The 20,180-nt window shown below is 47.3% G+C and overlaps 1 protein-coding gene across 1 annotated transcript in view; it reads right to left on the bottom strand.

The window, feature by feature from the left end:
- The window catches only part of egfra (epidermal growth factor receptor a (erythroblastic leukemia viral (v-erb-b) oncogene homolog, avian)), a 59,021-nt gene continuing 38,841 nt past the window's right edge, over positions 1-20,180 (bottom strand). Inside the window, exons 12-28 of the mRNA XM_080546633.1 lie at positions 19,748-19,947; positions 19,122-19,254; positions 18,569-18,659; positions 17,692-17,849; positions 14,939-14,974; positions 14,366-14,510; positions 13,472-13,594; positions 12,800-12,898; positions 11,514-11,699; positions 10,867-11,022; positions 10,293-10,368; positions 5,983-6,129; positions 5,651-5,748; positions 5,135-5,302; positions 3,273-3,314; positions 2,793-2,886; positions 1-2,449 (exon numbers count right to left, since the gene is read on the bottom strand). Of these exons, the coding sequence (XP_080402759.1) occupies positions 2,097-2,449; positions 2,793-2,886; positions 3,273-3,314; positions 5,135-5,302; positions 5,651-5,748; positions 5,983-6,129; positions 10,293-10,368; positions 10,867-11,022; positions 11,514-11,699; positions 12,800-12,898; positions 13,472-13,594; positions 14,366-14,510; positions 14,939-14,974; positions 17,692-17,849; positions 18,569-18,659; positions 19,122-19,254; positions 19,748-19,947 (2,305 nt within the window). The 3' untranslated portion in view covers positions 1-2,096. The remainder of the gene's footprint in view (positions 2,450-2,792; positions 2,887-3,272; positions 3,315-5,134; positions 5,303-5,650; positions 5,749-5,982; positions 6,130-10,292; positions 10,369-10,866; positions 11,023-11,513; positions 11,700-12,799; positions 12,899-13,471; positions 13,595-14,365; positions 14,511-14,938; positions 14,975-17,691; positions 17,850-18,568; positions 18,660-19,121; positions 19,255-19,747; positions 19,948-20,180) is intronic.

Here is a 20,180-nt window from a genome sequence, read left to right as displayed (position 1 = left end):
AAACTATTTTTTATTTCCTATTCGTTTAGCATTTCATCATTCTTGATCCTGCTACGACTCCCGCTGATGATGAATACTCTGAAGTTGAGCAGTGTAAATATCATGAAACAACATACATGATATAGTTCAATAAAAAAACAGCATATTATATCACTTTGAAATCAAATAATTACAATATTCAGAAATAAGTGCATATCTATGTATAGTGGCAAGACCATTTTAGATGAAAATGATAGGATGAATCATAACTGACCATTTGGGTATACAGCAGCCTGATCTCACACTTACCATATGTACCTGTGCCAAATCAGTTGAGTAGTTAGTATGTTCCTTAAAAATTAGGAAAAGATTCATTTTCAAAGTTCCAACGAGAGCGCAAGACTTTGAAGCTGTGAGCAGATCTACAGATGTCGTGTCAGAACTAAAGACCCAGTACAAATCAATAATAAGCATAGACACAGACGTCATTTCATTGTATTGGTGTAATTTCACTTTCACTGGGGCACCAACAAGGGGCAGTGTCTTTCCCATCTGGCCATCATGATAAAGGCTATGGAGTCCTCAGCAAAGCAGAGTAATCAAAAGCAACGTTAGCTACCGTTGTTTCCTCGTTAACCCTTCCTTTAGGAAATGTGCCATCACGTTTAAAGTGTTCATAGGACTCCATGGACCACCACCACCACCCCCACTCAGATGGACTCCATGGACCACCACCACCACCACTCAGATGGACTCCATGGACCACCACCACTACCACTCAGATGGACTCCATGGACCACCACCACCACCACCACTCAGATGGACTCCATGGACCACCACCACTACCACTCAGATGGACTCCATGGACCACCACCACTACCACTCAGATGGACTCCATGGACCACCACCACCACTCAGATGGACTCCATGGACCACCACCACCACCACCACTCAGATGGACTCCATGGACCACCACCACTACCACTCAGATGGACTCCATGGACCACCACCACTACCACTCAGATGGACTCCATGGACCACCACCACCACCACTCAGATGGACTCCATGGACCACCACCACTACCACTCAGATGGACTCCATGGACCACCACCACTACCACTCAGATGGACTCCATGGACCACCACCACCACCACTCAGATGGACTCCATGGACCACCACCACTACCACTCAGATGGACTCCATGGACCACCACCACCACCACTCAGATGGACTCCATGGACCACCACCACCACCACTCAGATGGACTCCATGGACCACCACCACCACCACTCAGATGGACTCCATGGACCACCACCAGACTCAGACGGCGTTGTCCTCCTCACTTCTGCCTCCATTCAGAAACATTAGGATGCATCGTTTAGGGCTTCAAATCCTAGGGCCACACACAACAGTGTGATGAACATCTAACTGCTGTGCTAACAGTTCTAACCCCCTTTAGCTGTGGGAAGCTAAAACACTACAACTCACAACTCAATTGTGCGTACTCACAACTCAATACTCTATTAGTGAAATAATCTTAGTTGTACATGTACCGTCTATGTGTTGGGTGAGCTGCCATTTAGTGCATCTCGATTTCTTACGACGGAACGTCTGATCTCCAGGACTGAAAATGGAGGCGGTGCACCACTCAGTTTGTAGTGTTTATCAACTAATACATTCGTATCACAGCTTTGTCCTGTGCAACGCTACGACTCGTTAACCGTTTCTGATGGAGCCTCTAGTTGTCTGACTGTGTCCACAGCTCTCTATTCAATAGAGTCTGTTGAATACTGAGCTCCCATAGAGCTTCACTTCATCCCCCAGAGCAAAGCAAATCGACACCTTTTTTTAAAGTCAGTTTGACATGGGGGTGGGAGTTTTGGGAATTCCTCACAACTGGCAAACAAAATGGAAAGCTGTACCCCCATTTGGCTCCATTGGGGCAGGGATAGATACAGACACAATGCAAAAGAATGCAGTTCATGGTACCGTGAGCCCACTAACCCCTTCCAAACCAAGACATCCTGCCATAAGAATAGAGAGAATTCCCTAATATGTCAATTTCCCTCCACTGTGGGAGTGGGGGTGGGGGGGAGAGGGTTGGGTCGGCTAGGCCTTAGTTCGGGCCCAGGTATTCTGCGTTCTCTGGGGCTGTTATGTGTCCGTTAGCGTGGGTCTTGATGGTGGTGGGTGTGAAGTCCTGCTGGTAGTCGGGGTTATCCATACTGGTCTGGGGCTGATATTTTTGAACGGGGTGGACAGAGCCGTTAGAGGAGGGGGAGAGGGGGAGGGAGGGCTGGAGGGCGTTCAGGTACTCGGGCCCGGCCGGCTCGCTCTTGAAGCAGTTGAGATACTCTGTCTCTGTGTCGTCTGAGGAGATGGTGGGGAGGAGGCCGCGAGGGGGGCCTGGGTGCTGGTAGACAGGGTTCATCATGTCTGAAACGCCATGGCCGTTCTGATTCATGTAGTCTGTGAGAGAGAAGTTATGGTCGTTAGTCACGGGAGGTACGGGAGAACGACGACTGTGGTGTGATGTGAGAACCGACCGCTAAAACGTTATAATAACAGCAGCAGGAAATGGACCAAAGATGACATGTTATTCAGCGTTGCTGATAGCAAGTCGAGTTCATTTTTTCCTTATCAGGAGCGAAGGTGTGGCTGTGGCACAGACAGAGATGCACTACAGTCACTGTCCAGTAGGTGTCCCTCTCCCCCAAAATGGAACAAATGCAGACAAGCCAAAAGCAACACTACAGAACACTTTCAGTCATTTCTATAACATTATGGCCATTAGTAGGTCAAGGATACTGACCTGGAGCTGGCTGGAAGGCTTGGTCCAGAAAGCGTTCTGTGGGGTCAGGGATGTAGCGCAGGACCATGCTGCCCTCTCTGCCCGGGTGGCCATTCTACAACACATGAAATCAGCCCCAAGACACATTATGACGGAAGAGTTAGAGAATTATCACTGTGTCTCTTAATGCCAGAAGAGTCAATTCAATTCACTAGAAAGTCCATTTACAATACCTGTCAGCATATTGAATGATTATGACGAACTGGAATTCCACATATTTCGCACATCACATTCTGCATTTTGCACATTTTGTCATGCTGTAGTGAACTTATTATGTCATCTTATTACTGTTTCACGTTCACTATCTTATGTATTACGCCACCGTGAAGCCAAAGGAAAGTGTCCTCATTATGTGGACAATAACATTTTTCTAGTCTATTCTATTCTTCGACGTAGTGCACATCTGTGATGGTAACTATAACTTTGGCCATTTCCTCTTACCCCATTTCTGCTGCTGCACATTCCAATGCTGCTGTTTAGACTCTGCAACAAAGATACAAACGTACGTGAAGACTTCCAACAGACACAAAACACACACATGTACTAATCACAGTATACCGTTTGTAGTTCAAGTGGTAGGTTATGTCAATTGGGCAGACAATATAAAAAGCTTTGTTAGCCCCGACTCTAATTGCCACCTTGGTGAAATTGGAATATCACTTTACATAGGTTGTGGAGGAAATAACTCATTGAAATTATTTTAATGTCTGACAAGGTCAAAGCCCTATAAATGAAGTAAGTCTTTAGACAAGAAGTACAGTGAAAGGAAGCAAAGTGAATAAAACCTGCAACCAAGAGTGGAAAAACAGGCATGGCAATGTAATTACTTTCAACAGACTGAGGGGGAAATTGGAACAAGTGAAATAGGGCAACCATCTGTCCAAAACCTAAAGGCCCATACAAGGCCGTACCCTAACAATGAGATTATATAAGCAGGTTCCTCTTGAGCCACGCTCCTATTCTGCCAGAAAAACTTTAACAAGTAGTGCGGCCTGCAAAGGTAATCAAACATGAAAGCTTATGGAGATACCAGGCTTTCAGTACCAGGCACGCAGCCCAGACACAAGGTCCCACGCTGGACTTACCACGACTGAAACAGACAGATGATTTCTCCTCCTCTCAATCGCCATTAATCAAAGGGCACTTGGGAGGAAGCGGGGGTGAGGGGGGGTGGGGAAGAATCCCCCCTAGTGACAGTTCAAACAGGAAGTAGGCGATTGAGGTCAGTCTGGTTCAGGCCAGGTATGACCGCCTACGTAGGTTCACTTCCCTATGTACACTGAGACACTGAGACAGTATGTACACTGAGACACTGAGGGCCCTATTATGCACTTCTTAACTTGCCGTCTTAAGTGTTAATTAAGACGCACCGCCAGGTTAAGACCTACCGCCACCCTTATTATGCGCTTCATACGCGCTACTGCTATTGTGTCGATATTGTGTCGTGCAGGTGTCGATAGGCGCCCACACATAAGACGTAATACTCCCGTGCATAATATTACTCATTGTGGGAGTGTTCATATGTTAATGAAGTGCACTAGGCGCCCCTGCTATTATGCGATCTGACTTTGCTCCTAGCGCTAAGAAGTGGTTTGAAAAGTTCTTAAGTTTAGACTTCATGCACGTTTTGAAACACGAGCGCGCCTCCGCGGTTTGCGCATGCATGTGGGCACACATGAACACGCACGTGGCTCCACGGCAAGACGTCAATTACGGTCACAGTATAAATGCCACCACTGGCAAATGTTAAGCCAGAGAGAGAGAACAATGGAATATATCCTAGGAAGGAATTATGATAGACGAAGACGATGACTAATTTCTTTGCTTAGCGCCGGGTTTTAGGCGCCCACTACCGCACGCATAATAGCAAAGTGGCCTTGACCACGCCTCCACGTCTTAAGTTTAGATCTACTGCCTCGTCTTATTGCTTAAGACTTATGAAGTGCATAATAGGGCCCTGAGAGTCCAATTTCACCGCGGCGGCAATTAGAGCTGAGGCTAACAAAGCTGTTTAGACTGGATGCCCGGTTGACATAACCTCCCCTTGAAATAAACTGTACCCTGACCACAAGGTTGTTGGTCGTAAATCCAATTACTCATTCACTCTTGGGGGGGGGGTTTCCAACAATAATTCATATAATTGATAATTATACTGACAATTATGTGAATTATAACTCCTATAATTACCCCCCCCCACCCCCCCTCCCCCCTTCACACACGAGTTCTTTGCACCCTAAGGGTTTGAGGAGCTAGATTTAGGCAGGTCATTCCCCGGCGTGGGGGGGGGGGGGGGGGGTGTTTACCACAGAGTGCAGCAGCTGTGTGCGGGAGGTACTGGGGCTGCTGAAGAAGCCGTGCTGGGGTACCAGGTACTCGTCTGCGTCCAGCGCGTCCTCCGTGTCCTCGCCGCTGATCAGGCTGCGGTAGAACTTGGTGTCCGCGGGGCTGGGGAGGTGCATCCGCTCGTCTCCCTGGGGGACGCACCAACAACAACAACCGTGACGATCGTACACCGACCCCTCCTCCGCAATAAAGAGACGGCCGACGCTAAGCGGGCTCCTTAAGACGCCACCACCCTAAACCCTGGCCCGTAACCGTTACCGTGACCTTTTTAAACATCGACTTCAATGGGGGTGACGTCAGAGTTGTGTCGCCCCAAGCGTCCCACTTAGCACTCACCATAAAGGGACAGTTTACTCAAGTAGTTTGCTCATCGAATAACCTCAGAGTAGGAAATACATCATGAGGGCTCCAGAATACTGAGAAGGACCCACGTTTGGTCCCACTGTTATGCCGACACTGTTGATGTTTGAGGTTACCTGGATGACAAGGTAACGCGGGGGATCCCGTGCCATCTTGGAAAACTCAGCTATCAGCTCCCTGAAATGAGGCCGGCTGTCCGCGTCGATCATCCAACCTGGAGAGGGCGGACGACATGAATGTTCAGAAAGCGGAAAAAGATGTTATGATACGACACCATCCTAGCTTTTATTTTTATTTTTTAGCAATATACTGTTACATTAACTACTACGTGTTTATTTCCATGTAAGAGGTTTTGTATGAGTCACTTGGTATCACACATATTCCACTGTGACTCACGAAAACGGTACGTGACCATAATCATGTGTATTGAGTAGATATTAGAACTCACATTTGACCATGATCATGTAGACGTCTATGGTACAGATGGGGGGCTGGGGCAGCCTCTCCCCTTTCTCCAGGACCCCCGCGATCTCGCTGGCTGGGATCCCGTCATAGGGCTTGGTACCGAAGGTCATCAACTCCCAGACGGTCACGCCTAAACAGAGAGAGGAACAGTGGCGTCATCACAGGTCAACGTTGGCCTGGCCTCAGCGACGCTTACTCAGCGACTAGTGTCTGTTTCTAAACCTCTACTCAACCCAACAACGCGTCTTATTCGGACAGGCGGATGCTGATCTAGTGGGGGAAACGAGAGTCCGTTTGATGTCCTAGTAAGAACTCTTAACCGTAACGGTATCCAGAACCGTTCTGTCATTTTACACGTGTACCATCACGCAGGAGAAAAAGGCTACCGCTGAAAGAGAGCGTCTGATCCCCCCCCCGACGCACGCACTGTTTTCATTCCAGAAACGCAGGCGGATACTGACACCGCGAAAGTCGAGTTTCCAACACACAGCAGAGTCAACACGGCTGGGCTGGACGTGTCCATGGGAGTGGGAGCTGGCAGGCTCTGCCGGTCGTTGTTGGAGCCGTATGAAAGAGGCCGGGGGGGAAGGAGGAGGAGGAGGAGGAGGAGGAGGAGGAGGCGGAGGCTTTGGCAGTCCTGCCAGGACCTGCTGATGTCTTTGCCTTGTCGAGCGGAAGGCATGATGATCGAAGCCCTGGGGATCGGATCTGGAGGCTGGCCCAATGTGTGTGTGTGTGTGTGTGTGTGTGTGTGTGTGTGTGTGTGTGTGTGTGCGCGCGTGTGCTTGTGTGTGTGTGTGTGTGGTTGTGTTAGTGGAGGCTGCTCAGAGGAGGACCATCCTACTTATTGATTTCAGATAAATACAAAAATTGTGGAAACACTTAAAAGGTTATCCTTTATCAGTGGCGGCTGGTGCTAAAATGTTTGGGTGGGGCACAGGTTATGGGGGCATGCTCCACGGGGAAGAATATCAACTTTAAAATCTGGATTTACAGTCAATTTTAGCATGAGAATAGCTCTACCCCCCTGTACAGACCTCGCCATCCCCTCTACCCCCCTGTACAGACCTCTTCATCCCCTCTACCCCCCTGTACAGACCTTTTCATCCCCTCTACCCACCTCTACAGACCTCTTCATCCCCTCTACCCACCTCTACAGACCTCTCCATCCCCTCTACCCACCTCTACAGACCTCTCCATCCCCTCTACCCACCTCTACAGACCTCTCCATCCCCTCTACCCCCCTGTACAGACCTCTCCATCCCCTCTACCCCCTGTACAGACCTCTCCATCCCCTCTACCCCCTGTACAGACCTCTTCATCCCCTCTACCCTCCTCTACAGACCTCTTTATCCCCTCTACCCTCCTCTACAGACCTCTTCATCCCCTCTACCCCCCTGTACAGACCTCTTCATCCCCTCTACCCCCCCTGTACAGACCTCTCCATCCCCTCTACCCTCCTCTACAGACCTCTCCATCCCCTCTACCCTCCTCTACAGACCTCTTCATCCCCTCTACCCCCCTGTACAGACCTCTTCATACCCTCTACCCCCCTGTACAGACCTCTTCATACCCTCTACCCCCCTGTACAGACCTCTTCATCCCCTCTACCCCCCTGTACAGACCTCTTTATCCCCTCTACCCCTCTGTACAGACCTCTTCATCCCCTCTACCCCCCTGTACAGACCTCTTCATCCCCTGTACAGACCTCTTCATCCCCTCTACCCCCCTGTACAGACCTCTTCATCCCCTCTACCCCCCCTGTACAGACCTCTTCATCCCCTCTACCCCCCTGTACAGACCTCTTCATCCCCTCTACCCCCCTGTACAGACCTCTTCATCCCCTCTACCCCCCTGTACAGACCTCTTCATACCCTCTACCCCCCTGTACAGACCTCTTCATCCCCTCTACCCCCCTGTACAGACCTCTTCATCCCCTCTACCCCTCTGTACAGACCTCTTCATCCCCTCTACCCCTCTGTACAGACCTCTTCATCCCCTGTACAGACCTCTTCATCCCCTCTACCCCCCTGTACAGACCTCTTCATCCCCTCTACCCCCCCTGTACAGACCTCTTCATCCCCTCTACCCCCCTGTACAGACCTCTTCATCCCCTCTACCCCCCTGTACAGACCTCTCCATCCCCTCTACCCCCCCCTGTACAGACCTCTTCATCACCTCTACCCCCCCAGTTTTCTCTACAATTTCTACAATTTTCTCTCTACAGTTTCTACACGTCAACGTGTACCGAAACACTTGTTTCCAACGTGGTCCTACGTTTCTCCTACACCAAGACACATACAAAGAGCATAGAAACATACAAAGAGCATAGAAACATACAAAGAGCATAGAAGATACAATCAGAATACAGTCTGCCATTCCTTCTCCCAGCATCGATTTGGTTTTCCTATCATGACTGAAGGACAGATGATTCACTTACTTACACAAGTTTGACTTCGGTAATAGGTCCAGTTGCAATATCATCAAGTTGGGAACAAAAGATGCCTCCTTCTAATCCATTTGTTCAATTTGTTTACATTAGTGGTTTGCTGTGTGATTTGCTGTATAGTTCCATATTCCCCCTGCGTGTTGGTCGCACGGCAGCGGAGACGGTCGCTGATAATTAAGACCAGCAGTAGAATGTTGCCAATAGACATATTACACAAAACACAAAACGAACAAAACAAATAAAAACACGAAGCAAACATTACTAGCCGCCATAGCCATGGTGAAGCAGGTGAACGAACGTGATCTGAAAGCTACGCCGGCCGTATAACATGACGTAAGCACGTACGATTCTTTGTGCATGTCCCAAAACCCCATAGACAAATGACCGAATGGCCTGAAGTTACCAAAATAGATTTTACATGCAAGTCTACGAGAACAGCCTAGTGCAATTTCGAGTAGATTGAAAGTTGCCCTGAAAGGGGCGGGACTTGAAGCTGATTGGAACATACTCCACAGAACACTAGCTGATTGGACTATGATATACTCCACAGAACACTAGCTGATTGGACTATACTCCACAGAACACTAGCTGATTGGACTATGATATTCAGAAGCAACACTGTCTAGAAGTCATAGGAAAAAAATCTCTCTCTTCTCCCTTTGGTGGGGCATTGTCCAATTGCCCCTAATGAACCAGCCTCCCCTGTCCTTTATTATGAAATAAAACGACTTTGTCGAGTACTGTCAGCATAAGCTACAGCTAGCACTGCTAGTGCACAAAGTGTGGTGAGAACAGTTGGGAAGAAATGAATGCTGTTGTGCAGTCCCCAGGTGAAGGGAAAAGGTGAGAGGAGGAGAGATTGTAGAGACTGTGGCCCCTATGACAGCTGTGTGTGTGCAGACGATGGGACCAGCTCGACGCAGGCCAGTGATCAACGCCCAAGGGGGTGGCGGTAGCCTAGAGGTTAGAGAGGCCGGCTATCAATCGGAAGGTCCCTGGTTAGATCCCTGCCTCAGGAGGGAGCTGCATGTGCCCTTGAGCAAGGCACTTAATCCCTAATTGCTCCAAGGGTGCTGACTATGGATGACCCTGTGCCTAGAGCAAGAAATACCACATTCCAACAATTGATTGACAAGTTGATTGCATGGCACATTAAAAACATGAAATATTGAATGTGTCACTGTCACCTTGTTGACTCTGACCCACTCTACTCCTGTGCACCTGTGTAGGCTAGGTTTCAGCAGCCTCAACGATGGGTATAGGGTGGTCTAATGTGGGTATAGGGTGGTCTAATGTGGGTATAGGGTGGGCTAATGTGGGTATCATCACGAGGGGGGTATGTAAAGTAGCCTAAACCTACTGATGTTACATTGAGCTGGGTGAATGCAATAAAGATGACAGTCATCCAATAGGCTGTCATAGAAATAATCCTTAAACGGCACCAGCCACCACTGGTGTGTGTGTGTGTGTGTGTGTGTGTGTGTGTGTGTGTGTGTGTGTGTGTGTGTGTGTGTGTGCAAATCAAGAGTGTATCACAGGGAGGTGGAGGCTGTGATCTTCTCTGACGTGGCACTGACATAATAATACAGCACCTGCTTCTTTAGATTCCCAAATGCTAGCAAGGTGGCATCCCTATCTAGACCTAACGCTAGGAACACCTGATGCATAAACAATCTGTAACACATGGACACACACACGTTCTGGTACATTCAGGGAGTTGTAAGCACTGCCCTTCATGTGTGCTACGTATGTGGACTATCTTCATATCCTATTTTAGCTGAATAAAAAAAAGGTATTAGTGCAAATGTGATTCCTACGGATCAGTTTGTGTCCTCCTGACTTACCGTAGCTCCAGACGTCACTCTGGTGTGTGTATGTCCTGTGCAGGATGGACTCCAGCGCCATCCATTTGATGGGTACCTAGAGAGAGAAAGCTCTCATCAGCAATGTTTCACTGTACAGGAAAAGCCTCAGGTATATTTTGAGGATTCCCAATGAAACGTTATGTACATAGCAGGGGAGGCTAGTGGAGGCAGAAATGGGAGGACAGGCTTGGAACCTCCCTCAGCCTCCACTGACATACTGACATAGGAAATGTGCTTCATAAATCCGATCCGTTATTATTACTGTAGATAATGCATAGTCATGTCTTTCAATAACACAGTGCATCACTAACAGGGATGGGTCAGAATAATCGATTATCCTAAAACTACGAAGTACTCTTGAAACAGACTATATATATATATATTCAGATAAAATGATGACTTTAATGTGACATCCATTGTGCATAGACTTATTATTGATAACCTGATATATTTGATGCTTTATATTATAATGATCTCTGTAAAAAATAAAAATCTATTTAAAAAAGGATTAACTGTAAAGACACACAAACACAAAAACACTATTTGACCTGACCTTTCCTCCGTCTGCGTGGTACGCCTTCTCGTCTGCGTTGAGCAGCTTGGCCAGGCCGAAGTCTGTGATCTTGACGTGTTGAGGGGTCTTCACCAGCACGTTCCTGGCCGCCAGGTCACGGTGCACCAGGTGACGCTCCTCCAGGTAGCTCATCCCCTAGGGGTCAAAGAAAAGGTCAAACTGTGCTGAACCAAGGAGGTCAAAGGTCAAGGTCAAACGGTCTGCAGCCAGCCACCGATGCTTCTCAGTGACTCAGCTGAATGACGCAGCCTTTAGTGGGCACCACAGCGTGAGTCACACTTAGGGCCTGGACCAAGTGACCTGGCCGTGGGAAAACTCTTGGCCCTAGTTAGACCATAAGGCTTTTTCCTTCCTGAGACACCACGGTCACATGGTCAGGTAAAACTCCGGGCCCCGTTCGTTCGTTCAGAGTGATCACAGCCTGGGCGCCTGACTGTCTCAGCACTCGAGTTGCAAGACAAGACAAAGTGGACTAAAACAGCAGAAACACTGGCACAGAGTGTGTATAATCATACTGTCGCTGTCGGCTCCTGACAGAAGGAAGAGAACCCGTCATTTTGCAGTGAAAAGAAAGAAGAAAAAAAAAAGAACTCACGGAAACTCTCTGAAAATATCCCCTTGTTTACCTTGGCGATCTGCACACACCAGTTGAGCAGGTACTGGGAGCCGATGTGGTCCTTGTTCTCCTTGACGTAGTCCAGCAGGCAGCCGTAGGGCATCAGCTGGGTGACCAGCTGCACCGTGGACGTCAGGCAGATGCCCAGCAGACGACACACGTGGGGGTGGTCCACGCTGGCCATCACATAGGCCTCCTGGAGAACGCGCACGCACGCACACACACACACACACACACACACAGACAGACAGACAGACAGACAGACAGACAGACACACACACACACACACACACACACACATACAAACACACACACGCACACACACACACACAAGCACACGCACACACAAGCATACACACACGCACGCACACACAAATGTGGTCACATCATACAGTACATATAATACACATGGCATGAGACACATACAGTATATTTCTACACCATGGCTGCGGGTGTGCAGCATGAGCCGCTCTGTGTAGTTTTGTAGTTTTAACTAGTCGTCTTTAACTGCAGCGCAGCATCAGCTGCCTCCTCTAGCACCGGAACTGCATAGCACATTCCTCTCCAGAACACCTCAGCCTAGGACCGGAACGCCCCTCCCCCACCCGACCCTCAGAACCCCCCTCCCCCACCCGACCCTCAGAACCCCCCTCCCCCACCCGACCCTCAGAACCCCCTCCCCCACCCGACCCTCAGAACCCCCTCCCCCACCCGACCCTCAACCAGTTGATCCCATTTCCTCACCCACCCCCACAGAGGATATCCGAGAGGCCGCTTGCTACAAACCTGACCCCTTCCCCATGTCAAGATAAATGTTGTCATTATTTTCTAATAAAATACCCATGTGCTAGGAATTACAGGAAATGTGACACTTCAATTGACCAGTGTCCTGCAATAATCTAGAGGGGTTAGTTACATTACTCAATGGTGCTTCTCGATCAGGGCAAAATAGTCATTTTTACAAAGAACGTTAGTTCAAAAGCGCATACAGTGTTGCTACCCACTAAGAGTGATAACTTAGGTGTGTTGGAACATTAAACATGAGTGCCCCCACACTTGGTCAAGTGTTTGGTGCTGCCGGACACCTAGTGGTGACACATGGTACCTACAGGCTGGGGATGGGATCCACTCGGCTGCCGGTCGATGAAATATCACTCCTGTGACTGAAAATCGGAATGGAACCAATTGTGCCGCCTAATTCTATTCAATCAATGACAGTATCACCCTTTCTGAATCCAATACACTGGTATTGAACCCAGGTCTGTGTACATAATGCAAGAATTGATGTAGACTCACATCCAAGATCTCCTTGTTGGCTTTTGGTGACGTGGCCTCTCTCAGAACCTTGATGGCCACTGGGATCTTCACGTCCTCTCCCTCGGGAACCCACAGACCCTGCATGAGACAGCAGAGTTAGTCAAGGAGGTTAGGCTAGGATGACTACACACACACACACACACACACACACACACACACACTCTCTCTCTCTCTCTCTCTCTCTCTCTCTCTCTCTCTCTCTCTCTCTCACACACACACACACACACACACACACACACACACACACACACATACAAACACTCACACAAACAAACATACACACATACACAAACACACAAACACACACACACACACACACACACACACACAAACACACAAACACACACACTTTCTTAAAGAGTTTGTTTTGTTACAGTGGAACGAGGGAATGGTCAGATTGTGGGAGCGGATTAACTGAAGCATGATGATGTGGTGGGTTAGAAATGTGGCTGTTAATTGAAAAATGTACAACAGATGTAGATGATGATGGAGGGAGGGGAGGGTGTTGGTTTATGAGTGTTCTTACGGTGACACACCCCCCCCTGAGGTCTAACTCATTACAGTTAAAAGACACTTGTAGGTACCTTGTAGACCTCTAGATAGATGTGTGTGTGTGTACCTTTAGACCTCTAGATAGATGTGTGTGTGTACCTTGTAGACAGTGCCGAAGGCCCCTGACCCCAGCACCTTGATCTTCTTAAACTCCGTCTCCTTCAGGATCCTGAGCAGGGCCTGGTTAGGAGCCTGGCCGCTCGGGGTCAGCGGCTCCACCAGCTGTGGAGACCAACACACCTTCCTCCATCATGCAGTCTCTCACAATCACACCATCACTATCACATACAGTACATGTTCATTATGGAACATTCCAAATACACACATCAAATAAACTGCGTATTCATATATAATAAACTGCGTATTCATATATAATAAACAGCGTATTCATATATAATAAACAGCGTATTCATATATAACAGGGCGGCCAGTTCGGTTTGCTTGGCGACAACCAGAGAAGAAAGAAAGAGAAAGAGAGAAAGGACAGAATACATGAGCTCTGATAGAGATTGTCCTAAAAAAACTGATTGAAACCGAACAGAGCGATGGGAGAACACGCTCGCAATTTCATTGGATGTTTACATTCCAATAACCCTCCGCCCACATGCCCGTATAATGGCTCTGTGAATGTTGTTGTTATGTGTCGTCTTTTCCAACCAGGTAGGATTCTTTTGCAGAGTTGCTCGCATCATGGAAGAAAATGGCGTCAAAATTACAACAGGGTTTCCACCCTTTCCACCCTGTATTTCAATCTGTATCTGGTTTCTCTTTTTAATTTATTTTTAAGTAATTTTTTCTGAGTGGGGCAGTCCCACTTATAGTTTTTCAGATATAGTGAAGAGAGACAGGAAAGTAAGGAGAAGAAGGGAGAGAGGGCATGTCAGCAGGGCATGGGCCGGAGTCGAACCCATGCCGACATGGGCATATGTGTGCACTGTAGACCGCGGCACTAGACCACCCCAGGCCACTGGTTTATCTTTGAATGACTCCCACCTCTCTCTCCTGGAGGAGTCTGCGCGTGGTCCTCTTCCTCTTGATGTGGCGCCTGCGGAGCAGCACGAAGACGGACAGGCCTGCGATCAGGGCGGCCAGCATCCCGCCCACCACCCCCGCCGCGATCATGGACAAGCCCCCGGGCCTGGAGGACACACGGGAATCAACCAATCAACGTAGAGGAAACAGTGGCTAACATCAGAGTGCCCAACCATAGAGCCTCCTGTCTCTGTCAGGACAGGGGTCGTAGGTCATGTCAGGGCTGAATACGGACAGGATGGACGGTGACAGAATTCCTAAATCGTCTCGTAGAATGTCAATAATGAGTGTCAATAATGTTAGGGTGTGTAATGTGTGATTACAAATGTAGAAAATAAGATGTGTGAAATAAATAAAGTTGGCGGGGGGGGGGGGGGGGGGGGATAAAAAAGGAAATGACGTAGAAGGTTTATGATTTATGTAGACCTATGAGGCTTCCTCTTTTTAATATTTATGGCTCATGATAAAAGAGTCGGCTTTAATATTTAATATTTGTAATATTTATGGCTCGTGATAAAAGAGTCATTGGCTCACCCTTTGTGACATCCTTTCAAACCAGGACCGGTGCATCTGCAAACAAATGAACAACACTTTTTTACATTTAAAATGTACTAATCTTAAAACAGATTTATGGTTGATTTGGAGGTTCCTAATACTGATTTATGGCAGATCCAGCAGGTGGGGGCGGTACATTGTGTGCGTCACTTGGGAGGGTTAGGGTTGAATGCCTTGTCGTTTATGAACCACAGAGCATTCAACCCTAACCCTGACCCTTCCAAGTGAGGCACAGAATGTCCCGACCCCACCTGTTGGGCCCAGTTGTTCTGATTCTTTTTTGCTATCCAGGATCAGATCTATCTGGCTGATTTTGAGTCGTATAGGGGGAAATCAGCCAGCTTGATCTGATCCTGGATAAAAGCAAAAAAGGAATCAGGATCATTCTGATCCGGACGAAAAGTTTTGAACAACTGGGCCCAGGTGATACTCTGTCTGACGCTGAAGGTGAAGGTGCAGTGTGTATGTAGTGTGTATGTAGTGTGTATGTAGTGTGTATGTAGTGTGTATGTAGTGTGTATGTAGTGTGTGTGTCTGAAGGTGTAGTGTGTGTGTAGTGTGTATGTAGTGTGTATGTAGTGTGTGTGTAGTGTGTGTGTAGTGTGTATGTAGTGTGTATGTAGTGTGTGTGTAGTGTGTGTGTAGTGTGTATGTAGTGTGTATGTAGTGTGTATGTAGTGTGTATGTAGTGTGTGTGTAATGTGTATGTAGTGTGTATGTAGTGTGTGTGTAGTGTGTGTGTAGTGTGTATGTAGTGTGTGTGTAGTGTGTATGTAGTGTGTATGTAGTGTGTGTGTGTAGTGTGTATGTAGTGTGTATGTAGTGTGTATGTAGTGTGTATGTAGTGTGTATGTAGTGTGTATGTAGTGTGTGTGTAGTGTGTATGTAGTGTGTGTAGTGTGTATGTAGTGTGTATGTAGTGTGTATGTAGTGTGTATGTGGTGTGTATGTAGTGTGTGTAGTGTGTGTAGTGTGTATGTAGTGTGTATGTAGTGTGTATGTAGTGTGTATGTAGTGTGTATGTAGTGTGTATGTGGTGTGTATGTAGTGTGTGTGTAGTGTGTATGTAGTGTGTATGTAGTGTGTATGTAGTGTGTGTGTGTAGTGTGTGTGTGTAGTGTGTGTGTAGTGTGTATGTAGTGTGTGTGTAGTGTGTATGTAGTGTGTGTGTAGTGTGTATGTAGTGTGCGTAGTGTGTGTGTAGTGTGTGTAGTGTGTATGTAGTGTGTATGTAGTGTGTATGTAGTGTGTATGTAGTGTGTATGTAGTGTGTGTGTAGTGTGTGTGTAGTGTGTGTGTAGTGTGTATGTAGTGTGTATGTAGTGTGTATGTAGTGTGTGTGTAGTGTGTGTGTAGTGTGTATGTAGTGTGTGTGTAGTGTGTGTGTATGTAGTGTGTGTGTAGTGTGTGTGTAGTGTGTGTGTAGTGTGTGTAGTGTGTATGTAGTGTGTATGTAGTGTGTGTGTCTGAAGGTGTAGTGTGTATGTAGTGTGTGTGTCTGGCAGGTGTAGTGTGTATGTAGTGTGTATGTAGTGTGTGTGTAGTGTGTGTGTAGTGTGTATGTAGTGTGTATGTAGTGTGTGTGTAGTGTGTATGTAGTGTGTATGTAGTGTGTGTGTAGTGTGTGTGTAGTGTGTGTGTAGTGTGTATGTAGTGTGTATGTAGTGTGTATGTAGTGTGTGTGTCTGAAGGTGTAGTGTGTATGTAGTGTGTATGGAGTGTGTGTGTCTGGCAGGTGTAGTGTGTATGTAGTGTGTATGTAGTGTGTGTGTAGTGTGTGTAGTGTGTATGTAGTGTGTGTGTAGTGTGTATGTAGTGTGTGTGTAGTGTGTGTGTAGTGTGTGTGTATGTAGTGTGTGTGTAGTGTGTGTGTAGTGTGTGTGTAGTGTGTGTGTAGTGTGTATGTAGTGTGTATGTAGTGTGTATGTAGTGTGTGTGTCTGAAGGTGTAGTGTGTATGTAGTGTGTATGTAGTGTGTGTGTCTGGCAGGTGTAGTGTGTGTGTAGTGTGTATGTAGTGTGTGTGTAGTGTGTGTGTAGTGTGTGTGTAGTGTGTATGTAGTGTGTGTGTAGTGTGTATGTAGTGTGTATGTAGTGTGTGTGTCTGAAGGTGTAGTGTGTATGTAGTGTGTGTGTAGTGTGTATGTAGTGTGTATGTAGTGTGTGTAGTGTGTATGTAGTGTGTATGTAGTGTGTGTGTCTGAAGGTGTAGTGTGTATGTAGTGTGTATGTAGTGTGTGTGTCTGAAGGTGTAGTGTGTATGTAGTGTGTATGTAGTGTGTGTGTAGTGTGTATGTAGTGTGTATGTGGTGTGTATGTAGTGTGTGTGTCTGGCAGGTGTAGTGTGTATGTAGTGTGTATGTAGTGTGTATGTAGTGTGTGTGTAGTGTGTGTGTAGTGTGTATGTAGTGTGTATGTAGTGTGTATGTAGTGTGTGTGTAGTGTGTGTGTAGTGTGTGTGTCTGAAGGTGTGGTGTGTATGTAGTGTGTATGTAGTGTGTATGTAGTGTGTGTGTAGTGTGTGTGTCTGAAGGTGTGTAGTGTGTGTGTAGTGTGTATGTAGTGTGTGTGTAGTGTGTGTGTAGTGTGTGTGTAGTGTGTGTGTAGTGTGTGTGTAGTGTGTATGTAGTGTGTATGTAGTGTGTATGTAGTGTGTATGTAGTGTGTGTGTAGTGTGTATGTAGTGTGTATGTAGTGTGTATGTAGTGTGTGTGTCTGGCAGGTGACCCTTACCCCTGGGTACAGTTCTTGTGGCACAGCTGGCACACTTTCATTTTATCTGCGTATTTCCAGACGAGCGTTCCGCCCTCCGACGGCATGCCCAGCGGGCACTGGGACACACAGTTGCTGCCATCTTTGAAGTTCGCACACCGGATACAGCTGTGAGGACCCTGGGAGTGGAGGAGAACCAGAACATTGGTTCCATGAGTTCCTTAAGGGGCTCACTGGGAGCGCAGAGAACAGAGATGGAAGCCTGCAGCTTTAGAGGGACACTCGTTCAGGGCCGGGGCAGATCTGAAGCAGCCATCAGTGGTTCCTGCATGCAGGGTCACCAACCAAATGTAAACTATGTGGAAAGTTCATTTCCACATGCAAAACAATTCCATGGGAGCAGCATTATTTCTTCAAAACATGATTTAAAGATATACGGTACATTATTTGTTTATAACATCTCGACAAAAACGTGAACAATATAGTTTAAACAATAAGTACTTATTGCATTGGTTATGATAGGGTACAACACGACATTTGTTCTGCTCTCATAAAGGCATTTAGGAGTCACATTAATCATAAGGAATACATTTTTGGGAGAAATGTATATTAAAAATCACTGATAGCTACTTTGCGAGACAGATACATGTCCTGCTTCATACAGAGTCTTGTTAACTCATGTAGTGCCGAGGATGAATAGTCATCCAGACTAGAGATTCTAGTGCCACGGGTGTCTTTATTCATTAGTCACCAAAAACACATAAATGATGATGCTTCATTTCGTAGCCAACCAAGGTACTGTTGCTAGGTTAAGACCACATAAAACACCTGGCGCTCCAGATGGTGAGTGCTTCCGGAACGCTTAGTGAGTCAGTGAGTGAGCTAGACGGAGACGTACCGGCCCAGAGCAGGTCTGGGTCCCGTTGAGGGAGTGACACTCCGGGTCACACTCCACACACGTCTTGTTCACCCTGCTCTCCCGCGGGTCCCTGGGGAAAAAAAACATGACAAAAGTTGTCCATGACCATATTTTTTGATGCGTTTCATTTCAGATTCACCATGGCAGTAAAAATGCGTAACCCTGCTCCTTGTAGCTGTGGTTAAATTGTAAGCAACGGTGACATTCAATGTTTGACAGAGAACTCCTAAAGTTAAACAGCGGCGGATGAGTAAGTGATCCGCCCCGGCCAAGATGTCTGTGATTCTCATGAGTATAATTCCAAAACGTTACCGTTCTTTTCCTAGGCCGAACCGTATGTTATGACGTATAATGTTTACTCCTGATGTCAAGTGTTATGGCTGTTCATTTGAGCGTTGGTTAACTGCTCTTACTGGACCTAGACATACAGCTTGTATGCATATAATAAAGTATAGGGAAGTTAGCTAAACACAAACACATAACGTAACCAGCTCTGACATGGCTAGAGCGGTGTGCGTGGTCGGTCCCTCACCCCTCCAGGACGTTGCAGGAGGCCACACAGTTCCCCCCGCGGCTGAAGTCCTTACAGTGGAAGCACATGGCGGGCCCCGGCCCCCAGCAGCCGTCCTTGGTGCACATCCTGTCACACGTGTTGTTCTGCAGGGCTGGAACGCCACAAACACAAACACATCCTGTCTTATTTCTCACTTATGTCCTGTACTATTGTCACTTTTTAAAAATCTTGTATTATTCCTTATTGTCTCTCGTGCTGCGATGTCAGGAACCCAAGGAGAGTTTTTTTCTCCTCGTGTAATGTGACGTAACAATAAAACTTGAAACGACATTGATACACAAAATCTATTTTTATATGGCTGCCTCGATCAACGTCCCTTTTACTCAGAAACCCAATAATGATTATACTGATCATCAATCAATCAGTCTGTCTGTATTTTCCCAATAGTATGTCCACACAATGCCATGCCTCACAGGAAAGGAAGACCTCCTGTGTAGTAGGAAACCATGTCAAGGTCAGACAGCTGATCAGCTACAGCTTAGCGTCACGGCGGACACTGGCGAGACCTTCTCTGTGACCCTGACCCGGACGATTCTCAGTGTGACCGTTGTTTTTGTAAACACAGTGCGGAGTGAATCATTTACCACACGAGGCCACGTCGGCGTTCTTATCAAAGCGGATGGTCTGTCTGTCCAGTTTGAAGAGCTGCTTCCAGTGGCGTTTCTTGGTGTAGCACAGGTTGGGGTTGTTGGTGATGACCACGTCGCCGTCGCTGATCTCCCTCAGGGAGCGCAGGCCCAGGTGCTGGATGTTGAGCCCGGTGATGGCCAGGCTGAAGGAGCCCCTGAGGGAGGGACAGCCAGAGAGTGTGAGAGAGATGTGTATACTTCATCAGAGACACATACTTCTGAAGACATGACTCATTAAAAACTTCCATAATCTGCTGGGTGAAGTACAACTATGTGCAAACACAGCAGCAAGATTTGTGAGCTGTTGTGACAGCAAAAGGACGTCCAATGGAACACAACCAATGTAACAACTGTAAATAAGTATCTGCACTCTTTGCACCATGCGGAT

Source organism: Nansenia antarctica (genome assembly GCF_963989245.1).
Source record: "Nansenia antarctica genome assembly, chromosome: 16".
In the NCBI taxonomy this organism is placed as follows: domain Eukaryota; kingdom Metazoa; phylum Chordata; class Actinopteri; order Argentiniformes; family Microstomatidae; genus Nansenia; species Nansenia antarctica.
The sequence above is the reverse complement of the archived record's forward strand: the minus strand, read 5'-3'. Positions and strand labels throughout refer to the sequence as shown.